Consider the following 23,302-nt stretch of genomic DNA (forward strand, 5'->3'; position numbering starts at 1 on the left):
TTATGCATTGATTGTTCAAAAAAATATTAAATAAAATTCACATTATTAAATTTTGAGAACCACTTTAAAAAAAAATAAACATTAAATTCTTTATATATTTCTCCACTTTATTATTATTTTTTTTATTTTTAAACTAATGGTGACATAAAAGTAAAAAATAAGAATAAAAAATTATATAACCTCCTTTTTTTTTGGGGGGGGGGGGGCTCTTGGGATGTAGGGAGTGAATCTGATGGTAGTTAAATTTAAAGTAATGTAGAGAGTTTATTATAACTATAATAATTGGGTGTTTTGGCAAATTTTTTTGAGATGAGAAATTATTATTATTTTTTAAAAAAAGTGTTGACTTTATATAAAGGTTAAAAGAGTTTTGATTTTTTTTTTCTTAGTTATAAAAAAGTAAAAAAAGTTGTTTATTATAAAAAAATAAAAAATAAAAAGACTGAATTTTTTGATATATAATCTTGTAGGGTCCCACATTATCCTTCAATTTCCTATAAGATCTTATTGACATTCGCCTTGAAAAAGAAAGTTTCCTTGAACTGTAACAATTTGATTGATGTGACCAAAAAAGTAAAAATATTTTGTAAGAAAAAGTGAAACAATATATATATATATATATATATATATATATATATATTATCGTGATTTTTTTATTTGAATAATTATAAAAAGTGATTGATGTGATGTAAAAAATAAAAATGTTGGACATTAATTTTGGGTCCTTTAACAAACATAGCCAATAAAAAGAAGATTAGAATTATTATCGGATGTAAAGACCATTAAAATAAGACAAATCCATGGTCCGCAAGTCATAGACCACGCTGTAGTGATTTTACTTTTTTTTGGGCAAGAAGTTTTGGATAATATTATTATCTTTAATTCCAATAGCCACGGCCATGAAGAAAAAGTAAAGACCTTACGAATTACAATGCCACCATGCAATTTCATTTGACACAATATTCTAACAATTGTTTTATTTTAGTAACAAACAGCTCCTTAATTAAGCGTACATAATTCAAGGCAGTCGACCGACAACCGCGAGAACAGAGAAAACAAAAGAGTAGAGATTGAGGACTTGAAACAACATAAAATTTAAAGCAACTGCAGCAGCAGAGAGGGCTAGCACTTGTCCTCTTGATCCTTAATTAGTTATCTGGAGGAGGCTCATTAAGATCAAACCCTACTCCTCTCCTTTCAATCCTGAAGAGTCTTTCTCCGTTTGCTCCGAGGTGCCCCAGGTCATAAAAGTTGACAGTATCGCCTTTTCTTAAGCCCTTTCTCTCAACAAATTCGCCCCATTCACTGCCGAGATAAGATTTTCCATCTCTTGTAATAAAATTCATTTGCCAAGCATTGTTCATTTGAGCGTCACAAACACTCACTTGAGTTCCATTTGGAACACCGAATCTTTCAGCAAGCTCGGTCGGTAAATAGACTCTTCCTTCTTTGATGTCACTTTTCGTGAGAACCTTGGTAAACATACATGCCATGGTCGAAGTCAAAGTCGGTGTTGAGGCTTCCGATCCTAGAATGAATTAGTACGTTGGATTAATTATAAGACAATTAAGTGACAAAATTGAAATATAAACAAGCAAAATCACATACAAAGCTAGAAGTTATATTAAAAATTGAGTAAAAGCAGCCAATGATGGAGGAGTTGGTAGGAGAAAGGACGAAGGTGTTGGACTGGTAGTTGGGGAGCATAAAATAAAAAGTCGATATTGCCTGCCACTACTTTTTTACGACAGTACTAGAGCCTAGAGGTCCTACTTAGGACACAAAGGTTAATATTGTCTTTTCTTATTTTATTCATGAAAGAAGATTACGTACGTAATATCCAATTAATTCTTGCTCTTTTCTCAAAAACAGACACACTCACACAGCCTCGTACTGAAACCATCTTTTAGATTAAATCCATGCTATAGTTATATATAGTTCACCAGAAATCAATAAAAAACCAGAAATCAATAAAAAACCAAAACATATATTGATTATATATATATATATATATATATATATATATATATATATTAAGCTATTCAGAAAACGATTCAATTGCAAATCTAAACCAAAAATTTGACGTAATAGAAACTCTATCGGAACGATTCAAATCAAACATCATGATATCCATGTAGAAATCATATCAAATAATGTAAACACATGTACAAAAGATAGAGAGACTTGGTACCAGATATATATAAAGTGAACTCTAATCTTTAGTCGAATGTTTTGCATACCCTTAATGAACGACATTAGCTCTATTTATAGAGTCTAGAGGCCACCTACCCAGACTAATCATTTAGCTTTCTTTAGATTTCGTAGGGTCATTTGAATCTTCTAAAGTTAAAAGAATGTCTTGGCCACCACCAAGTTTGGTCACAAGCAAAAGGGTCCTTAGAGTATATGAAGAGAATTACTCTTCAAAATCATTTTAATTATTTCCATCAAAATTGTTAAACATATAGAGAAAATATTTAAATTGAGAAGGTTTAAAAAATGAAAAAAAAAAAAAAATGTATTTACTTTTCTGAACTGATGAAGGTTGCTTTTATTACCTTTTGTGGGAGTTGTATGCGTACGTGTTACACACAACTCATCCTTAGACAAGCAATTTTGTCGTTAACGATCGAAGCAGCATATGGTCGAAATTGTCAACATTCGGTCTTACACTTTTGGGTTCAACAAGATCTTTCAAAGTTAAGACCCCCGCCACCTCACGAAACATTCTTTGAAACTGCTGGGTCGCACGACGTGCACGTTACTGTCTTCTAGATTGAGTTTGAGTTTCTTGCTTAAGACCCCACTTCACCGATGATGCAGCCTGATTATGTCTTGATAATTATTAGTGATACGTTAAAAAAACGATTAAATTAATAATCAATTTTGTATCCTCGTAAGTAAGCATTTGGTATGCTATTAGAAACTCACTGATCCTATTCTTTAACGGTTCATGAGAGCACTAGCAACAGATGCTCTATATGTCACTCCCTTCTCTATGTTTAGGAAAATTTCAAAAAAAACACAAAAAATTACTCACATCAGATTCCCTACATTTAACAAATCCTCAATGGTTGCTACAGTGTTTCTCAATGTGTAGGAAATCAAAAGTGGTTCTCTATACATTATTTTACTATAAACATTTATCTTTCCTCTCTCATTCTCATCTTTTTTGTCTTTAATTGGGGATTGTGTTGAGATTTTGTAAAAAAAGTGAAGGTAAGTAGGGAACTTGTATTTTGTAAAGAAATAATATTTTAATGGTATAGGGAAAGGTAAGAAAAGCTATTATGAAACATCTTTTCATAGGGAAGCAAAAAGTAGTTTTTTGCCATAAACTTAAGAAAAATCAAAGGGAAACTGCTACTAGTGCTCTGAGATGGTGAAGTGAGGAAATGATTCTCTTCATTTTATTTAAAACAGAGAATATCCATTTAGTACATTTAGAAAAACAATATTTATCCATATTTTTTGAAGAGCAAATTTTTAGACAAATTTATCCTTCTAAATGCACTAAAATAATATAGAGATCGAAGATCCTTTTTTGTGAAGTGAAGGCTGGCAAGTGAGTAAGTAAATTCCGTGTGGTTTCTGCTAGCCATGTTTTTTCAAAGTGAGAAGGCCACCACTTGTAGGAAACAAATGGGTCCCAGCTAGGCCGAAACACACTCGTCAGTCTCTAGAACAGCAGGTGTGGATTTCTTTCTTTTTTTTTTTTTTTTTATTAAGAAGTTAAACTCTAACTGCTTGTCGGCTAGTTCTTACGTTAGAAACAAAAAGTGGTTTATTTAATTAATGCATAAATTAAGGCATGTGAAGGACCTACAAATTCAGGGACCTATAAATCATATATTTAATGCATACATTTGTAATTGACAAGTGGGTCAAGGATTAGAACATTCAACGGAAATTCTAGCAGATATTGCCTACAAGTAGTAATATGGATTTTTTTATTTTTTTTTTTATTTTTTTTTTTAAGGTTTAAAGTCAGTTGCATTGACATAACGGTTATTGTATGTCCATGTGCCAGTACTGGCACATGGACATACAATACACACAATTTACAAACAAACAAATGTCAGTTGCATCCATTGCTGCCCCAAGACCAATTAAAATATTAAAACACTTTCCAGTCAAATTAAAATTAAAAGACATTGTAAAGAATGACTTGAATTCATATAATTTTATAATTTACAATTTCTCTAAAGTTGTAGGAGATATCATCATTAATTAGATAACAAATTACAAAAGTTTGTTGGCGAAAGCCACTAAAGATAAACTTTTTTTCATAGGTTCATTTGGCAAAAGCAATTTAAAGGCAACTTTTGGTTGTAATGTAATATAAATATTAAAGTAGTTTTGATTTTTTTTTTAAAAAAAAAAAAAAAATTTAGTATTTTGAATTCGTTTTGTAATACTGTTTAGGACAAATTTTATTTTTTTTAATAAAAAAAATCATCAACAAATAACTTAAACACAAAGCAACCATAAACTACTTTATCTTTGGGTCTCATCACCCAAAGAAGAAAATCACCCTTCAAGTGTTTTAAAAACTACCCTTTCTCTTTTGAATTATATTAGTAAAAAAAGCTTATTATTTTGACACACACACAGCACAAACAAACAAATAAAAGTCCCATACAAAGTCCTTAAAAAACGCTTATTATTGGTTATTCAATTCACATGATGGACTGGTAGCGGTGGTGCGCCAATATTAATAGATAATCGAAGATATATACTTGTATTTACACGAAAGCTTATATATGGGTCCCATCGCGGAAGCAAATCTTTCAAGATGGACCTAATTCATGAGATTAAAATAATGAATCAAAACATTAAACACAATTTTCTCCAACTAAATTACCTAACCCAACCCTATTACCACAAAAAAAAAAACAGTGCATTTTTTTTTACGTAATTATTGCATAATAAATTACTTGGTCGTTTTAATATCATGCATCTTCGGCAGCTAGAACTTATCCCCAAATCAAAATTTTTTACCTCAACTCGCCACTATAAATTAAATAAGACAACCCATGACTGGACCCTCATACTTTTGTTTGCCTTTTGGATGCGACATCAACTGTCTCATCGGTCAAGGCCTTAGGGTTCTTGTTTTTTTTTTTTAATTTATTTTTATTATTATTATTATTATTATTATTATTATTTAGTAAAAATTGATTAATGTGAAAAAATAAAAAATGTTTGTAATGAAAAAGTGAAAAATTTTTGTTTTTGTAATTATTTTTATGTGAAATAAAAAGTAAAAATGTTGAAAGTTGAATTTTTTGAGAAATAATGTTTGGCCTTTGCCAAACAAACCCTAGATTGCCTTTCAACCCAAGATGGTAAAAAGCTTAAAATTTTGATCCATCAAGGTGATTAAGTTGGAAAATCAGCTCACTACCAACCCCACTAATCATGCATGCCTGTTGCTTTCTCTAGATTCTGTGTGGTGATCCGGATCTTCTAAAGCTTAAAAAGTATCAATGAAATCCACCCAAAAGCTTTAATTAAAAAAGTCTGAAGTATCCTTCAAAGTTTGGTTAATTGATTAATAAATTCGGGTGACATGCCTAAAAAAGTATCTTGAATATAAGACCTACTTAACCGATTAAATAATCCAATACCTACGAATAGCGAAGGAGGTGGGTCAATGATTAGAATACTCAACGGAAAATCGACCTGATATGTTTTATTGCGTACTCAGAATAACGGAAAATCTACCTAAACGTACGTTGCTAATTTTTTTTTTTTTTTTTTTAAAAAAAAGGTTGGTGAAAAGGGGCAGCGTGAGGCTTGGGGCGACAAACCCTACCATGGTCGGCTGGATAATGACACATGATGAACTTTACTGATGTATATTTTGTTCTAGAAGTAGAAAATTAGCGTTCCAATACCTTGTCCACATGTGACATGTGTGTTTCTCTTTGTTCTTTTTGGAACATTATCCGTTTGCTCTTACTTGTACGGATCTTAGGTGCTAATGCACTCGATCTATATATTGTTAATATTTGAATATTATTAAATTACTACGGTTGAACAAGTAAAATATTTTGACTTCGTTAATTTGGTAACACTGTTTTGGACAATTTTATTTATTTATTTATTTTTTATAACAAAAAAGCAAAATTATCAACAAATAACTTAAACACAAAGCAACCATATAAATTACTTTATCTTTATGTCTCATCACCCAAAGAAGAAAACCACCCTTAAAGTTTATAATTTTTAACAAACTACCCTTTCTCTTTTGAATTATTTTTTTAAAGCTTTTTATATTTCCGCATGTCCGGTACGTTTGACACACATACAACACAAAAAAACAAATAAAAGTCCCTTGAAAAAGTAATAAGTCAATGGTATATATCTACCTTTATCCAAGCAGGTAAGTGTGTGTCGGCAGGAGATTTAAGTAAACTATATAATCAATTATATGTGGGTCATGAAAGCAACTAGCTAGTTGCTCTATGAATTTGATGACCAAATCTTGTAATGTTGTGAAAGTGTCTTTCAAATTTCGGTGCAAAAAGGTCTCATCACAACCGTTGTGTAGGCCAGGGGTTACTTGTTTTCTTAGAATTTCAGTACAGTGTACACGTCTACTCTTGTTGTCTCTTTTTTTTTTGGGTGCCTTGACTTTCTTAAGCCACCATCAGATTAAGTCAAAAGAAAAAAATATATTAATACAAATTCATGGAAGATCGAATATGCAGATTACTCGTTCTTACTAGCCAAGTACGTACGTACACGTGCGTAAAGTGGAGAACTGAAAGTGACTTCAATGCTACCTAGTTGCCTTTCTGCTGCTTGCTTTTCAAACCAGTTTCATGCCACCGGACAACTCTTGGATATACCACATTAAATTGATCATATGACTTTTATTAAATAGCGTAGATGAATACGACAGCCCCAACCAAAAGTCAGTGGCCCAGCATGTGATATTGAGTTTGAGATTCTCCTTAATTAAAAGACCCCACTTGACCTAAGGTACAACCTCTAACAACTTTATCAGCTTAATTTGTCCATGTCATTGTCGTCTACATAATGCCAAAACATTTGTTTTATAGCTAAGTACATGTGACTGCATGCATATATTCATAAGTACTGCACTAATATAATTTGTTGCTGATGCTGCAAGTCCATCACATCTGTGTTATTGGTAAGTCAAAGATCATGCCAACCCGATATCTTTTGTAATTTATAATAATAATAATAATAATATTTCAATTTTGTGACTTGATTTAACAAGCTGACATGACCAAATAATGAAGCATGTGGTGGGATAAAACATAACCAAATTAACCAAACCCTCAGGATTGGGTCCTTGTAAAATCTACTCCAAAAAGTTGAACACGTCCATTACAAGTTACTCCAACCATGATGGCTTTCTCCTCCATTCCTCTTCGAGACTTGAGTTCATAGAAGGTGACGGTATCTCTTTCACTTAGCTTATTCACATGAGCAAATTGGCCCCACCCTCGGGTGAGATAATATTTGTCACCATCACTGCGAAGATGAATTGTCCCAGGCTTCTTTTCTTTGTCATAGAAAATAAGATCCACTTCAACAACTCTGCATTCATTTGAAGGACAACCAAAAGCTTCGGGGAAGGATTTGGCAGCATCCGACTTGGGTATATAGACTCTATGACTTTCTTCGATGTCACTACGTGTCAATATCTTCTGAAACACCTGTGGAGGCCGGCTATGCCCACATTTTAAACGTTTTTCTCTGTCCCCAGCTGGACTTTCACATACATGATCTCCTGCTCCTGCTCTTTTAGCCATTGCGGAATTCAAATTTGAGCTCAACTCCACTTCTTTCTTCTGATCCTATGATACTCTTCGAACCAGAGGAAAAAGAATTTTACAGATAGACGGAACGCTGACTAATATTGCGTGGTTGAATAGTAACACAAGGGATCCTATATATATATAGAGCAGTTGGCTTTGTACTTTTCAGTGGGGTTGGTCCGAAGCATGATTTTTCAAGTCAATTTCCACCAACTTGTCAAAAGAAGACAAGACGTGTGGTTATGAATATGTTTTCATTGCTTAATTAATGATTTCAGTGTGTCGTGTGTACAATATAAAAGGCCTTTACAAAATAAAATGTATGAAATATAAATACAAATTCAAAAAATATGATCTACAACAATATTTAAACTAACACGAATCTTCACTATCTTCGTTGGTTGATGATAGTGTCGGAGATGAGATGGGTGCAGAGAGTTGTGCTTTAAATATTGTCCAAGACAAATGGGGGTGAAGTCCGAACAATCAAAACTTATATTCAATTGGCACGTTGAATTTTCTGGTGGATGCATGCACTACAAGAAACTGACTCATCAGGGGCGACTTATTAGGGGCGACTATAAAGTCGCCCCTAATACTCAACTATTAGGGGCGACTTTTAAAAGTCGCCCCTAATAGTTAATTATTAGCGTCCACATAAAAGTGGACGCTAATAATGGGTCGAAAGGTTGACTATTAGCGTCCACTTTACAGTGGACGCTAATAAGTCGACCCTAATATACACGCGGGAATTATTAAAGGGGCGCGAAAAATTTAAGGGGCCAAAAAAAAACTTTTAGCGTCCAAATTAGTCGACCCTGATAGTACACCAATAGCGTCCACTTAAGTGGACGCTAAAAGCTAAAAATTAAAAAATAAAATAAAATAAAATTTTAAAAAAAAAAGATCAATAGGGTCGACTCTCAAAGTCGACCCTAATACTGAAGTAGTCCACCCTAAAGGGTACGTAGAAAAAATTAAAAAAAAAAATTAAAAATTAAAATTGATGAGCAATAGCGTCCACTTTTAGTGGACGCTAAAGACCCATCATTAGGGTCGACTTTCAAAGTCGACCCTAATGCATAACTATTAGGGGCGACTTTATCGCCCCTAAAGAGTAGGTAAAAAAAATTTAAAAAAAAATAAAAAAATAAATTGATGACCAATAGCGTCCACTAAAAGTGGACGCTAAAGACCCATCATTAGGGTCGACTTTGAAAGTCGACCCTAATGCTTAACTATTAGGGGCGACTTTATCGCCCCTAAAGAGTAGGTAAAAAAAATAAAAAAAAAATAAAAAAATAAATTGATGACCAATAGCGTCCACTAAAAGTGGACGCTAAAGACCCATCATTAGGGTCGACTTTGAAAGTCGACCCTAATGCTTAACTATTAGGGGCGACTTTATCGCCCCTAAAGAGTACATAGAAAAATAAAAAATAAAAAAATAAAATTGATGACCAATAGCGTCCACTAAAAGTGGACGCTAAAGACCCATCATTAGGGTCGACTTTAAAAGTCGACCCTAATGCTTAACTATTAGGGGCGACTTTATCGCCCCTAAAGAGTAGGTAAAAAAAATAAAAAAAAAATAAAAAAATACATTGATGACCAATAGCGTCCACTAAAAGTGGACGCTAAAGACCCATCATTAGGGTCGACTTTAAAAGTCGACCCTAATGCTTAACTATTAGGGGCGACTTTATCGCCCCTAAAGAGTAGGTAAAAAAAATAAAAAATAAATAAAAAAATACATTGATGACCAATAGCGTCCACTAAAAGTGGACGCTAAAGACCCATCATTAGGGTCGACTTTAAAAGTCGACCCTAATGCTTAACTATTAGGGGCGACTTTATCGCCCCTAAAGAGTAGGTAAAAAAAATAAAAAAAAAATAAAAAAATACATTGATGACCAATAGCGTCCACTAAAAGTGGACGCTAAAGACCCATCATTAGGGTCGACTTTAAAAGTCGACCCTAATGCTTAACTATTAGGGGCGACTTTATCGCCCCTAAAGAGTAGGTAAAAAAATAAAAAAAAAATAAAAAAATACATTGATGACCAATAGCGTCCACTAAAAGTGGACGCTAAAGACCCATTATTAGGGTCGACTTTGAAAGTCGACCCTAATGCTTAACTATTAGGGGCGACTTTATCGCCCCTAAAGAGTACATAGAAAAATAAAAAATAAAAAAATAAAATTGATGACCAATAGCGTCCACTAAAAGTGGACGCTAAAGACCCATTATTAGGGTCGACTTTGAAAGTCGACCCTAAAGAGTACATAGAAAAATAAAATTAAAAAATAAAAAGCAAAGTAAACTAAGAAATAGTTTAAAAAATTGTTTACAAAATGGTTTAAAAAAATGACCAAAATGAATATTAAGAACCTCAAGGTTAAAAAAATGGTTAAAAAATAGAATAATTTTTTTTGTTATTACATATGTGTAATTAAAATTTATAACATAGATGGACTCTTTTTTTTTTTTTTTTTTGAAAAGTAATGTATAACATAGATTGACTTATAACATACATTGAAACTAAGTCTCTAGATATTTAATTATTGTATTAATATGTATTTGTATATTTATATCATATTATATATGTATAATTTTTTATTATATAATCACATGATTTAATAATCAGTTGATCATGTCATATAATCATATAAATTATAGTGATAATACATTATACTTAAATATTATGAGACTTAATTCATGAAGAATAGGACAAAGCTTTCTTAAAAAGAAAAAAAAACAAACATTATTAGATCATGTCCATATATGTGTATTATCATTCTAATTACACTAGATCATACTTAATTAACTAATTAAGTATGATCTAATGTAATTAGAATGATAATACATATCATCATATCATTGTTTTTTGAAAATAGTTAACTTACTTAGTAATACTAAGTTAGTATATATTAACGAACAAGTATGTATAATATATATATATTAAGTAACATATAATTTGTTTTTGTCAAAATAACCTATAGTAAATTATACTAGGTTAGTAATTTAATATATTAACTTAGTTAATATGTTAGCTTATTAAGTAACTAGTTATTAAGTCTCTGGGTACTTAATTGTTGTATTTGTATGAGTTTGTATACTTTTGACTTATGTCATATTATATATGTATATTTTGTTATTATATAATCATATGATTTAATCATCAATTGATCATTTTATATAATCATATAAATTATAATAGTAGACCATATGATGTAACATCTAACTTATAATGATATCTACAACATAATACTCTAAACATAACAACATCATATATCTCTAAACAAACACATTGTTGATTCTAATATTAATCACTTAATTTGTGATATATATGATCATATGGTATAATATTTTACATTTTTTTTTTCTTTCTAATTACAATTCAAATAATCTTTAGATCATGTGATCTACCACTTAACTTAATAGTAATACTAAGTTAGTATATAGTAACTAACAAGTATGTATATTATATATTCATAGAAATATTAAGTAACATATAATTTTTTTGTTTGTCAAAATAACCTATAGTTAATTATAGTAACTTAGTAATTTAATATCTATTAACTTAGTTAATATGTTAGTTAATTAGTTTGATTAATCATGATAGATCAAACATCCGATCGATCTTGGTGAATTAGTTCGATTGATCGAGATAGGATCAAATGATTGATCGAACATCCAATCGATCCTACTGAATTAATTTGATTGATCGTGATAGGATCAAATGATCGATCAAACATTTAATTGATCCTAATGAATTAGTTCGATTGATCGTGATACGATCAAATGTTCGATCGAATATCTGATCGATCCTAGTGAATTAGTTCGATTGATCGTGATATGATTAAATGATCGATCAAACATCCGATCAATCCTAATGAATTAGTTCAATTGATCGTGATAGGATCAAATGTTCAATCAAACATTCGATCGATCCTACTGAATTTGTTCGATTGATCGTGATAGAATCAAATGTTCGATCAAACATCCAATCGATCCTAATGAATTAGTTCGATTGATCGTGATAGAATCAAATGATCGATCAAACATCTGATCGATCCTAGTGAATTAGTTCATTTGAACTGTAAACATTCAATTAATCTATTAATTATTTATAAAAAATATATATATATATCGTGTGAATGGTATTTTTTTTTTATTGAAAATGTCTTTTATATTGATCGATCCTAGTGAATTAGATCATTTGAACTATAAACATTCAATTAAGCTATTAATCATTTATAGAAAAAAATATTGTGTGAATAGTATTTTTTTTTCTTGAAAATGTCTTTTATACCCTTAAAATTGTTATAAAATTTCAAATTTACCCTACATTTAAACTTAAAATTATTTTAAAAAAATTGTAAGTATAATTTAAAAAAAAAATAAAAAAAAATTACCCTAAATAGCGGCGACTAAGCAATGTCGCCGCTGATTGAGGCTTAATAGAAAATATTTGCGCCAACAAGTGGCGCGGTTTCTGAAATTTTCGAACCAAAAATTTTCCCCAAACGCTCGAAAACACGAAAATCCCTAAAATTTTCCCCTCCCTCAAAAGCACTCAGCTCCCTCATCAATCTCACTCTCGATCTCTCTCCAGCTGCTCTCCCTAGCCTAGCTCACCCTCTCTCTTACTCCGGCGAGGTCTTCGGCCACCGGAGTAAGAAAACCCAAGCCCTAAATAAAATCAAAATCAAAAACCAAGAAAGGCCCAAATAGTAATATAATAGTTTGTTGAGGTCCTTGAGCAGCGAAGAGGGACGAAATAGAGTTGCAGAGATTGAGAATGTCGATACTGTTTGAGAGAAACAGAGCGAGAGGACGAGTCTGAGAGATCGAGTTTTCGGGTTTGAGCTGTTGATGCTATGGGTGCCCTTCTGCCAAAGTAAGGATTTTTCTCTTTTAATTGTTTTGATTTGGGATTTCAATTTAGGGTTTAATTTGGCGACTTCCATTATAGTTTAAATTTTTGCTTCGAATCGGTTCTTATAGCTGAGATTTTCCACACTTATTTTTTTTTTTTTTGAGTAAATTTATGTGGTTGCAAGCAGTGTTGGAAAGCAGGGGATTACGAGATCACCAACAGGGGCGATGCTGCTTCAACTTCTGGTACTTGTTAGAGCATGCGTTGTTTTTCTTCAATAATAATTCCTTCTTGTTTTTTCTTTCTTTGTTTGTTTTCTTTTTGTTTTTACCGTTTACATGTATGTGGTAGGATTAACATTTAATGCTTTTAACCTTTTTTTTTTTTTTTGAACGAGAATCATGTTGTTACTGCATGCGGAAGTAATAACAAAAAAATAAAAAAGAAAACGAAGATACGTGGAACTATTTGATTGTTTTTCTTTTAGCATTCTTTGTAGTGGATTGTCTTACCGCTATATATTGAATGAATATGAGCGGGTACTGGAATTAATAAGGAGCCAGTAAGTGAAAATATATGCATTTTTGGGGCATTAGGTCTTATAACAACAAATCAAATCTCTTGTATTGTCATTATTTTTCAATTTAAATGTGTTTCTTTATCAAAAAATTAGGTCTTGGCATTCTACATTATCAATTTTCATAAATTTTACACGTCATATGGAGTTACAAATTATTGTTTTTCTTATTATTATGGTTAAGAGTTTCTTGTAATTTATATTTAGTTCACCTGTTTGGGCAGTCATTGACATAATCTAACAAAAAGAAAAACTTATAATTGTGTTATTTATAAAAGAATACATTATTGACTGTGGGTCTTAATTGCACAGGTTTTGCGGAGCTTCTAGACAACTATTTGGATGAGGTATACCTATACTCTTCTTTACTTCCAAAATGTTAAGAATCATTACATGCATTAATTTTCATCTTTTCATTTTTTTTTCTCGTCTTTTAAGTGGCAGGTCTGTAATGGAAGTACATATGTTTATGTAGATGTTCTTTACCTTTGCATGCAGTTTTTTTTTTTTTTTTTCTTCTAATTTCCTTTCTTTCCAATTCATGTTTGAATCCCTGGGTTTGGTATTCTGATATATTCTGGATCTGATTGCAGGGTGTGTACAAGTGTAGGAGATGTTAGAGCAGTTACTAATATTTACCCGAGGGGGATTAATCCTCTGGACATGTAAAGAGCTTGGAAATGCTCTTAGGGGATCACCAATTGACACCTTGATCAGGTCTTGTCTTTTGCAAGAACGACAAGGAGGTGGAAATTTCTGGTAATAACTGCCTTTTCTTGTCTTGTCTTGAATATATGGCTTCTAGCATTTGTGGTCATTATGTTTTAGCATTAATTTTTGTCTAGGAATAAAATATATGTCGTTTATTGTTAAAACACACATTAACTATATGATTATGGTGATCAGAGAATACTATTATAGATGGGCTTTTGGATCCATTTCTTTGCTTTCTCGTTTTGATCCTTGTAGCAAGCATAAGAATCTATGGTTAGTGCTAGGCAATAGAATTCCTGGCATTACCAACCCAGCTTTCATAATATACCCTGTTGTTTGTGATTATGAAAATTTTGGTACTTGAAGAATTTGGCAAACATGTCTGGTCATCTCATGGTGCTGAAGGATTGAGTTAAATACTTGTTTAACAATGAGTGCAAGGTAATTTATATGCTCAATGTGTGCTATGATGACATGATGAAGCAATACAAAAGCATTGCAATTAATCAGTTTAAGGCCAACATGATTTACATTTCTTTAACTAGAATAACACTATGCAATCAGTGAGAAAATGGAAGTTAGTTCCATTTACTACTAGAATAGTTCATAACTTATTTCATTTTTTTGTGTGTGCTGCATAATATGTGGCGTGTCAATATTCTTGACGTTTATGAGGCATCTACTCGAGATTAAAATTTTTGAACAAGGTGATAAATATATTGCACAAGAGAGATTTATGTTTGATGCTGCTAATGGGCATTATTGTTTTGAAGGCTGGAATTCTACAATCCGCTTCAGTAATGTAACATTAGATCCATACCCCTTACTGGACCTGATTTGAATCATTTGCTGGTGACTCCTAGAACCGTTTGGCAGCCAAGCTTTCATCTCCCCAAACTTCAACCTTTAGTGGGGGGCATCTAGAATGCTTGCTGCTATTTAGAAATGATTTGATATCTTATGCTCAATTTGTTCTCTCAAACTTTAGTGCTCTATCTTTGGCTCTATTGTTTCTTCTTTGCTCGTCCTTCCTGAGGCATCATTTACCTTACTAGACTAAGAATGCCTCTGCATGGCAAATAGAGATGTCCTTGGTGTGCCATTCATATGTAGCTTGTGAATTTTCCTGAGCTTGTAGATGACATGTCAAGTAATCTTGTGTTGGTTTCAGGATCCCTGGGTCTGTGCTTGCTTCTCAACCCTTGGTGCACACAGCTCTTTCAAGCTTGAATGCTGAGTTTATTTCGGAGGCATCTGTAAATGGTATAATAGTTGGGAAAAGCCAATATTTTCGTGAACTGTATTTGAAAAGTTCCTTTATTGTTTTGGATTTATAACTTAAAATAGTTTATCTCTTTAATATCGATTAGATTGTTTTCATTATCCCCTTTCTTTTTTGCAGTCATCTCTGAATTAATACATTACTCAGCAAGAGGAAGCTCTGGTGGTGTTGCTGTACAGATGCCTTTGATTCATGTAATTGTGCCTCAAGTTATGAGTCTAAAGGCACATCTTAAAGATTCTTCAAAGGTATTGCATTTATGGGGTTGTAGATGTTTTCTTTTTCTTGGCCTGTATAATAAGCTTCTAATAGTGTGTATTTTAAGAACGATGTTACTGAGTCAATAGCATCAAGTAAATAGTTTCCTTGATGCAGAGCTTGAGGATTGACGATGTCTAGACTCTAGAAGGGGCTTCGGGTGGGATTCCGCTTTTATGGGATACAAGGGTGGTGGAAAAAGTGGAGTGTGTGCGGAGTTTACCATTGCTTGTTCTTTTAGGAATGTTGAATATCAATTTACTTGGGCTTTTGCTGGTGTTGGTGTTGGTGTTGGTTATTTTATCATAAAGTATGATTCCATGGCTTTTTTAGCTGAGTAGCAATTCTGGATTGAAACATCACCACTAAACACACGCATTTGGCATCATGTTATTATCGAGAAATTTTGATATGTTTGATTTATTCCCTTATTTTTGGCTTCAGTATTCTCGGCCCAACTTGGATCATGACCTTGACAGTGTACATTGATAAAGATATGCTCCGGTAGTATTGGTCCAGGGATTTTTCTAAATCTGAGAGATTTTGAGATCGATCGCACTCCAGTGCGATTGATCTCAAAATGTAGAAAATCTACTGACGTTGCGATTGATCGCACTCCAAGTGCGATCGATCGCAACGTCAGTAGGTTTTCTACATTTTGAGATCGAAAACCTACTGACGTTGCGATTGATCGCACTCCAAGTGCGATCGATCGTAACGTCAGTAGGTTTTCTACATTTTGAGATCGAAAACCTACTGACGTTGCGATCGATCGCACTTGGAGTGCGATCGATCGCAGATTTTTTTTTTTTTTAGGACCATTAGGGTCCACTTTTAGTGGACCCTAATGGTTAACTATCAGCGTCCACTTTAATTTGGACGCTGATAGTCAATTTTTTAAAATTTTTTTGGACCATTAGCGTCCACTTTGTGGACGCTAATGGTTGACTAAGCGTCGACTACTTCCATCATCTTTAGGGTCAAAACATTGCGCCTTTTAGAGTCGATAAAGTGGACGCTAAAAGTGATTATTAGGGTCGACTCTAAGTGGACGCTGATAGTTAATTTTTTTTTTTAATTTTTTAGGACCATTAGGGTCGACTTTGTGGACGCTAATGGTTAACTATTAGCGTCCACTTTGGTTTGGACGCTGATAGTTATTATTATTATTTTTTTTAAAGGACCATTAGGGTCGACAAAGTGGACCCTAATGGTTAACTAAAAGTGGACGCTAATGCTTGACTATTAGGGTCGATTTTTGCTTCCGTTTACATTATCTTTAGGGTCAAAACATTGCGACTTTTAGGGTCGATAAAGTGGACGCTAAAAGTGATCATTAGGGTCGACTTTTAAGTGGACGCTGATAATCAGACATTTGATCATTAGGGTCGGACTATTAGCGTCGACACCTTTAGGGTCGAAAAGTCGACGCTGTTGGCAACAGCGTCCACTTTAGGACCTTTAGGGGCGACTTTAAGTCGCCCCTAAAAACCTAATTTCTTGTAGTGATGCGGACGGTAGAAGAGAAGATTATTGTTGACCTTATTTTTTAGGGCATGTTTAAGTGTGCCTTTGAGGAGCCTAAAAATACATTTAACACTCAAAAAGTCCGTTTTAAAAAAAAATACTCGTTTAGTAAAAAAAAAATTGAAAGCGTTTTTAACGGTTCAAAAAACTTAAAAATAGCAAAAACAAATTTTTAACAAAAACTTAAAAATGAAACTTTTGTTAAAAAATATTTTTTAACTTAAAAATTTTATTTCTCAAACATAATCACGAACATGACATGATGTTCAGCCAAATGACTTATTAAAAAGAAAAGAGGTAGTGGATGTGACACTTTCCATTCTCCTTTGTTTTTTTAGTCAGAAAGACATAAGAAAAAAATAATATTTATTTAGTATTCTCTCTTATTTTTTAATGTTAATTTTTTTTTTAAAAAAATTAATCATTAGATAATTTAGATTTATAGGACCTACACGAATTATGTCTTTATGTGTGAATTCTACAAATTAAATAATTATTATTTGTTTTTTTTTAAAAAAAATGAATGAGAGAAAGATGAAAGAATAATAAATAAATATATTTTTAAAAATATATATTTGTTTTTAAAGGAAAGGTAACTTTCTTTGCATGACTTTTTAATTTTTGTGGTATCTGTCTTCATTGCAAGCTTTGCCGTCAGGTGTGGTTGTGGTACCCACACTTATCATAGCCCTGTGTTACGGGTACGTTGCGCCGTGTCCCTTTCAATAGATTCCATGGGTTGGTCCGAAGCTTGTTTTTTAAAAGTCGAAAAGGACCAAAACAAATGTGGGTCCCCTGTCTCGATGGATTAAAATAACACTATCTACTATCTTTTTGTCAAAAAAAAAACACTATCAACTATCTTGTCCATCCCTCTCTATAAATTTACTTTCCACCCAAAAAAAAAAAAAAAAAAAAAAGGTGTCGAAGATTTTGTGTTCATCATTTAATAATTTAAGATAAAATATGTTCTAAAATAGATTATACATAATATTACTCTATTGCTTTAAATTAGGGGTGAAAATTTAAAACTGCTAATTGCTAACTTCTTTTTTTAAATATATATATAGTTTTATTATATATATATATATATATATATATATATAGAAAATATATTTATTTGTATGTTGTGTACATGACTACAAGTGAAGCAATGATTTATAAGAATTGTTGTAATTTTATTTATATTATATGTTGTATAGATTCGTAGAAGGTGACTAACAAGGATTTTGGTATATAGCAATTTTTAATACTAAAATAGCCATGAAAAGGAAAAGAAAAATTGTTTAAAGCGAGCAAAAAACGTTTAAAGTGAGCCCTAAAACCAGCTAAAGAAAAAGCCCAAGAAAAAGTCAAAAAAAGTGGTTAATAAAAAAGCGGTTATGCAAATGCAGTTAACCGCTAATCAAATAATTAATAAAATTTACTAACCGCTTAAGTGATTGCGGTTAGCAGTTTCACTTCTACTTTAAACAATTTTGACTTCTAAGGAATTGACACTGAACAAAGTTAATGCTTAAGCGATGATGGAACTTTTTGCATTAAATAATAGCTAGAAATTTAAGCGATAGTTACACTTTTTGCAACTATTCTTGGACCTTTTGATTGACACATAGCAGCATAGTTGCCAAAGCCTTTTTACTATTCATTCAAAAAATTTAATTCTCAGTATTTTTACTTTTTTTTATATCATTTTAATAATTTTATTATTATTATTTAGATAAAAAATTATTACAGAACAATTTTTTTTTTTACTTTTTCATACTAAATATTATTACTTTTTTCTTATATCAGTCATGCTTTAGTTCCTGTCCACTAAACAATAACCGTCTGTTGCCAAACAGACTCACTACTTGTCAAAATTTCTTTTTCAACTTTTATCTCCTTATCTTGCTCCAAAGATTCTAATCAAGAAAAGACTGGACTCCATTGTCAGTACCTTGAAATCGATATATACTTGACTTATGATATTGTCCAAGGATCTTCCTTAGAAGTCACTGTAATGATATGTTTCTTTGTCTTTCTTACTCACAAACAAAACAAAATTTGTTGCTAAAAAAAAAAAAAAAAAAAAAAACAAGTACGCAAAATTTGTTGCAGCTACTGCTGCAAGTCCATAACATCTATGCTATTAGAAATTCAAAGATCATGTTCTGTAATGATTTGGCTTTGATGAGGTGAAGTGGTGACTGGCCAATGGAATAAGGAGGAGAGTTGGACATCTTTTGTAATTTAAATATCGAAAATAAAAGTTAATTATTCCAATTTTGTGACACGATAGACTTAGCACAAGCAAAATAAAAGACAAGAAAAAGTAAATTCACTCAGGATTGGGTGTTTGTCAAATCTACTCCAAAATGCTCAACACTTGTCCTTTACTTGTTTTTTAAAACTCCAACGTTGAATTCTGTGTTCTCGGTATTTCCTCCTCGAGGCTTGATTTTATTAAACGTGATGATATCTCCAGCACTCAGCTTTAGCTTCATCATCGAAGCTAATTGGCTACACCCTCGATTGAAATAATAGTTGTCACCATCTCTACAAAGACCAATTTTCGTGTGCCTCCCTTGAGCGTAGAAATTAAGATCCACACCTCCGCGTGCATTTGAAGGATAGCCAAAAAATGTGGTAGCATCTGACTTGGCTATATAGACTTTATCCTCTTTTATTTCATTTGGTAACAACGTCTTTGGCAAGGAATTACCTCCGGATGTTCCAGCCATTGCAGAATTCAAATTTGAGCTTAATTAACTGCTCTTCTTTCTTCTGATCCTCTCTAACGTTTAGTGTTTAGTGAAGGAATAGCAACACTCGAATGGCATATATATAGGTTTAGCCAAAGCTAATATATATAAGTAGCCCCACCAACCACATCAAACTATATACTTTACGGCATGGACATGGGTCACGTGCATCGCTTTCAATAGATGAATTCCATAAGGCAATTGTTAACTCATCAAAAAGACAGAAACAATAAAAAGAGTAGTTGCATTTAATGGTTGTCACTTTTGTTACTCTTTATGGGGTCTAATTGGTAAGTGTGGCATCACCTTTTAACTCAAGTCAGAAATATTTTTAATGACTTTTTTTTTTTTTTCTTCGATGATGATGATGAACATTTTTAGTGACTTTTGAGCTGACAATTGTGATTTGTGGATAATATATAGTTCAGATCTTCTTTGACTTCATTGGTCCTTAACACTTTTGTTTGCCTTTGGCTACATCAACTGTCTCATTGGTCAAAATAAGGATATAGATTGCCTTTCAACCCAAGATGAATAAGTTGGAAACTCAGCTCACTACCAACCCCACTAATCATGCCCGTTGCTTTCTCTAGATTCCGTGCGGTGATCAATCCGAAACTTCTAAAGTTTAAAAAGTATCGATGAAATCCAGCTTTGATCAAAAAATTCTAAAGTAGTATCCTTCAAAGTTTTGTTAATTGATTATTAAATTCGGCAGACATAGCCTAAAAAAGTATTTTGGTTTTATATAATGGATAGCTTTTGTAATCTTTTGTCATGTCGCCGTCTTTAATGAGAGTAGGTAGAGCTAGCGTGTGTGTGTTGGCAGCACACAACTCATTATTAATAGTCAAATATGCCGTTAATGACGTAAAAGAAAGAACCTAGCTTTGCTATCACTTTCACTTGATATTAACAATTCTGGCCGTAATATTCTCAAAAAAAATAAATTCTGGCCGTAATATTACGAACAATTCAGAGCCTAGCATTTCGGCCCCACAATTCAGAATCTCAGATATACGAAAGTTTGGAATATTAGAGCGCTAGATCGAACGAAACCGTCCTTGTCACAAAGGTTTAAATAATATGGCCGTGATGTGTCATTACGTGCGAAACTTGTACAAGTCCAAATATGAAGAAATAGGTATGCCTAAATCTTTTTAGTTTATGGATAAAGAAAGGATCTAAAATGTAAGTGATAGAACGAGCACGGTAAAAATCAATTGGTGAGGTTTTGGGCCAATACAATAAGAACATGTCACAATATGAGATACAAGTTAGGAATCATAATAGACTCGATCCCCTAAGGTATTGAGTAGCGGTTTAGAATCAGATCCCAAAGATAGTTAGTCTTTTCTTTCTTCTAAAAGAAAGTCTTTTTCAAAAATTCTATAGAAATTTATATATGAAACCAAGATAGTTACCTTTTAGAAAATTCTAATGATAGTAAAAATGCCCATATGCTATATTGTTCTGAAGGTGGGAAAAAAGATTAAACTAAAACTTAAATTATTAATCAAAATTAAAGTTTGAAGCTAATGTAATTAATCTCTTTTGGTTAACTCCAGAACAAAAAAAATTAGATAGATGTATGAGAAATCTCATTCAATTCAATTAGGTATGGTAGATTAAAAAATAGGACATCAAAAGAATTGATTGATGAGCCGTATGAGTAGGAAACTTTCAAGATTCTGTTTATTTATATTTTTATTTAGTATTATTTAGAATTTTTTTTTTATATTTTCTAATATTAATAGTGGAAAATTGTGCCGAATTTATAAAGGTTCAGACTTGTTTGTCAGTACATGAAGTGGGACTGAGGAAAAAAAAACCGGGAAAGAAGGTGTAGAATGAGATAAATTTTTTATAAATTGGGTTGGAAAAATTTTTAAAAGTGACATGTTTTCATCGTTGGATTGGGAAATTGGAGATGTTGATGACATAGTTCGTGGACGGTGGACACACTACTGAAGTCTGAAGTGATTAATTACGTGGGTTGAAACATAGTACATGTTTTCATTTTCGTGTCTTTCATTTTTTTTTTTTTTTTGTTATTTTTTTGGGTGCATCGATCAATTTCCGAAACCCAACGATCAGATTTGTGTAAAAAAAAAAACAAAATAACAAATTCGTGAAAGAATTTGTAAAAATACAAAGAGATCACAAACCCTCACTAACTTGAGATGAAAAGGCAAGTAAATGTTAAATTTAAGTTTATTATTCAACATGCATCCCATCTTTAGGTAGATTGCTTCCCAGCAAGTACTGTCAGCAAACGGGAACCCACGCAGAAACGTACAAGATCTTAAGGCTGTGTTTGGCAAAGGGTCGGACCGAACTCAAAAATCAAAAACAATCTTCTCAAAATCAACTCTAACATTCTAATTTTTAACATCACATCAATTACTTTTTATTAGTATTCAAATAAAAAAATCACTACAAAATAAAATTTTTCACTTTTTTATACAAAACATTCTTACTTTTTTCTCTCATATCAATCAAATCTGCTACAGTACCGTTCTACTCCCTTTTTCCATTCCATTGCCAAACACAGCCTAAAAATCTCTTAATTAATTTGTTTAAAGACACTGAATATTTGTCACTCCAACCATGAGCAGATTCAAATTGCTTCGGATTACTATAAACAATCTTATAGACTTAACCCCTGATTTAACACAACTAATCGTTTCAAATTTGTAAAATTTGTGTCTCTCTTTCACGAATTGCAGTAGTCACAGAGTTCGGCATGCCCACACGCAACCCACACAGATATACTAAAAATTCCCTAAATATCAAATGAAGTAGCTCAAAAAATAGTTTGAAACACATCGTAACCTGGACAGCACATATCTATTTACCTGAACTTTACCAAAATTTTGTTCCCAAATCAATGAATATAATAACAACCACAAACATGAAATTTAATCACGGTCTCTATGAATTAAAATGAACAAACACAAACAGAGAAGGAGCTATATATATATACCTCGGACCCTCGAGCGAAGCTGAAATGTGATCGGCGAACCTCTGTTTCTGATTCTAGAGCGGTTGAAGCGTCGGCGTATAATTAAGGGCTAGAGTGAAGCCCTCCATGAGCGATCTATCCTCCATGCGGAGACTTGAAAAGCCCTCCATTGACTTTAAAAGAAGACAAGTTTCGCAAAAGTCTTGTTGAGCTATATATAAAACAGGGTAGTTACAGATGTCCGAATATCCTTTCTTTTGGTGGGTACCATTGGTGGGCTTGAATATCCAAGTATCCACTAGCCTCTTACAGGTTGGGCTACGATAACTCAAGGTTGAAGACAGCCCTCCGTACTATGATGGGCTAAACCCCACAAGGTCGAACGCCTCTTGTCGTTTGATGATCCTGATTTAACTTTTTCTCCGATTTTTGAGGAAACCTTTTTTATAATTTGCTTTTTTATTTTTGAACAATATATTTAAACAGTGATTGCCGACTCATTGAGCCATCTCCTTTCTGAATGAAAACACTTTTATTAGATTCAACAGAAGGAAAA

The 23,302-nt window shown here is 32.5% G+C and overlaps 1 protein-coding gene across 1 annotated transcript; it reads right to left on the reverse strand.

Annotated features, from left to right (window-relative positions):
• Positions 1–7,313: 7,313 nt before the first annotated feature.
• On the reverse strand, positions 7,314–7,790 carry LOC148587133 (AP2/ERF and B3 domain-containing transcription factor At1g50680-like). The gene has a single exon (XM_088514503.1). The coding sequence runs from the start codon at positions 7,788–7,790 to the stop codon at positions 7,314–7,316; it is 477 nt and encodes a 158-aa protein (XP_088370629.1).
• Positions 7,791–23,302: the final 15,512 nt, after the last annotated feature.

Source organism: Corylus avellana, chromosome 3 (genome assembly GCF_965113065.1).
Source record: "Corylus avellana chromosome 3, dhCorAvel1.hap1.2, whole genome shotgun sequence".
NCBI classification, from domain to species: Eukaryota; Viridiplantae; Streptophyta; class Magnoliopsida; order Fagales; family Betulaceae; genus Corylus; species Corylus avellana.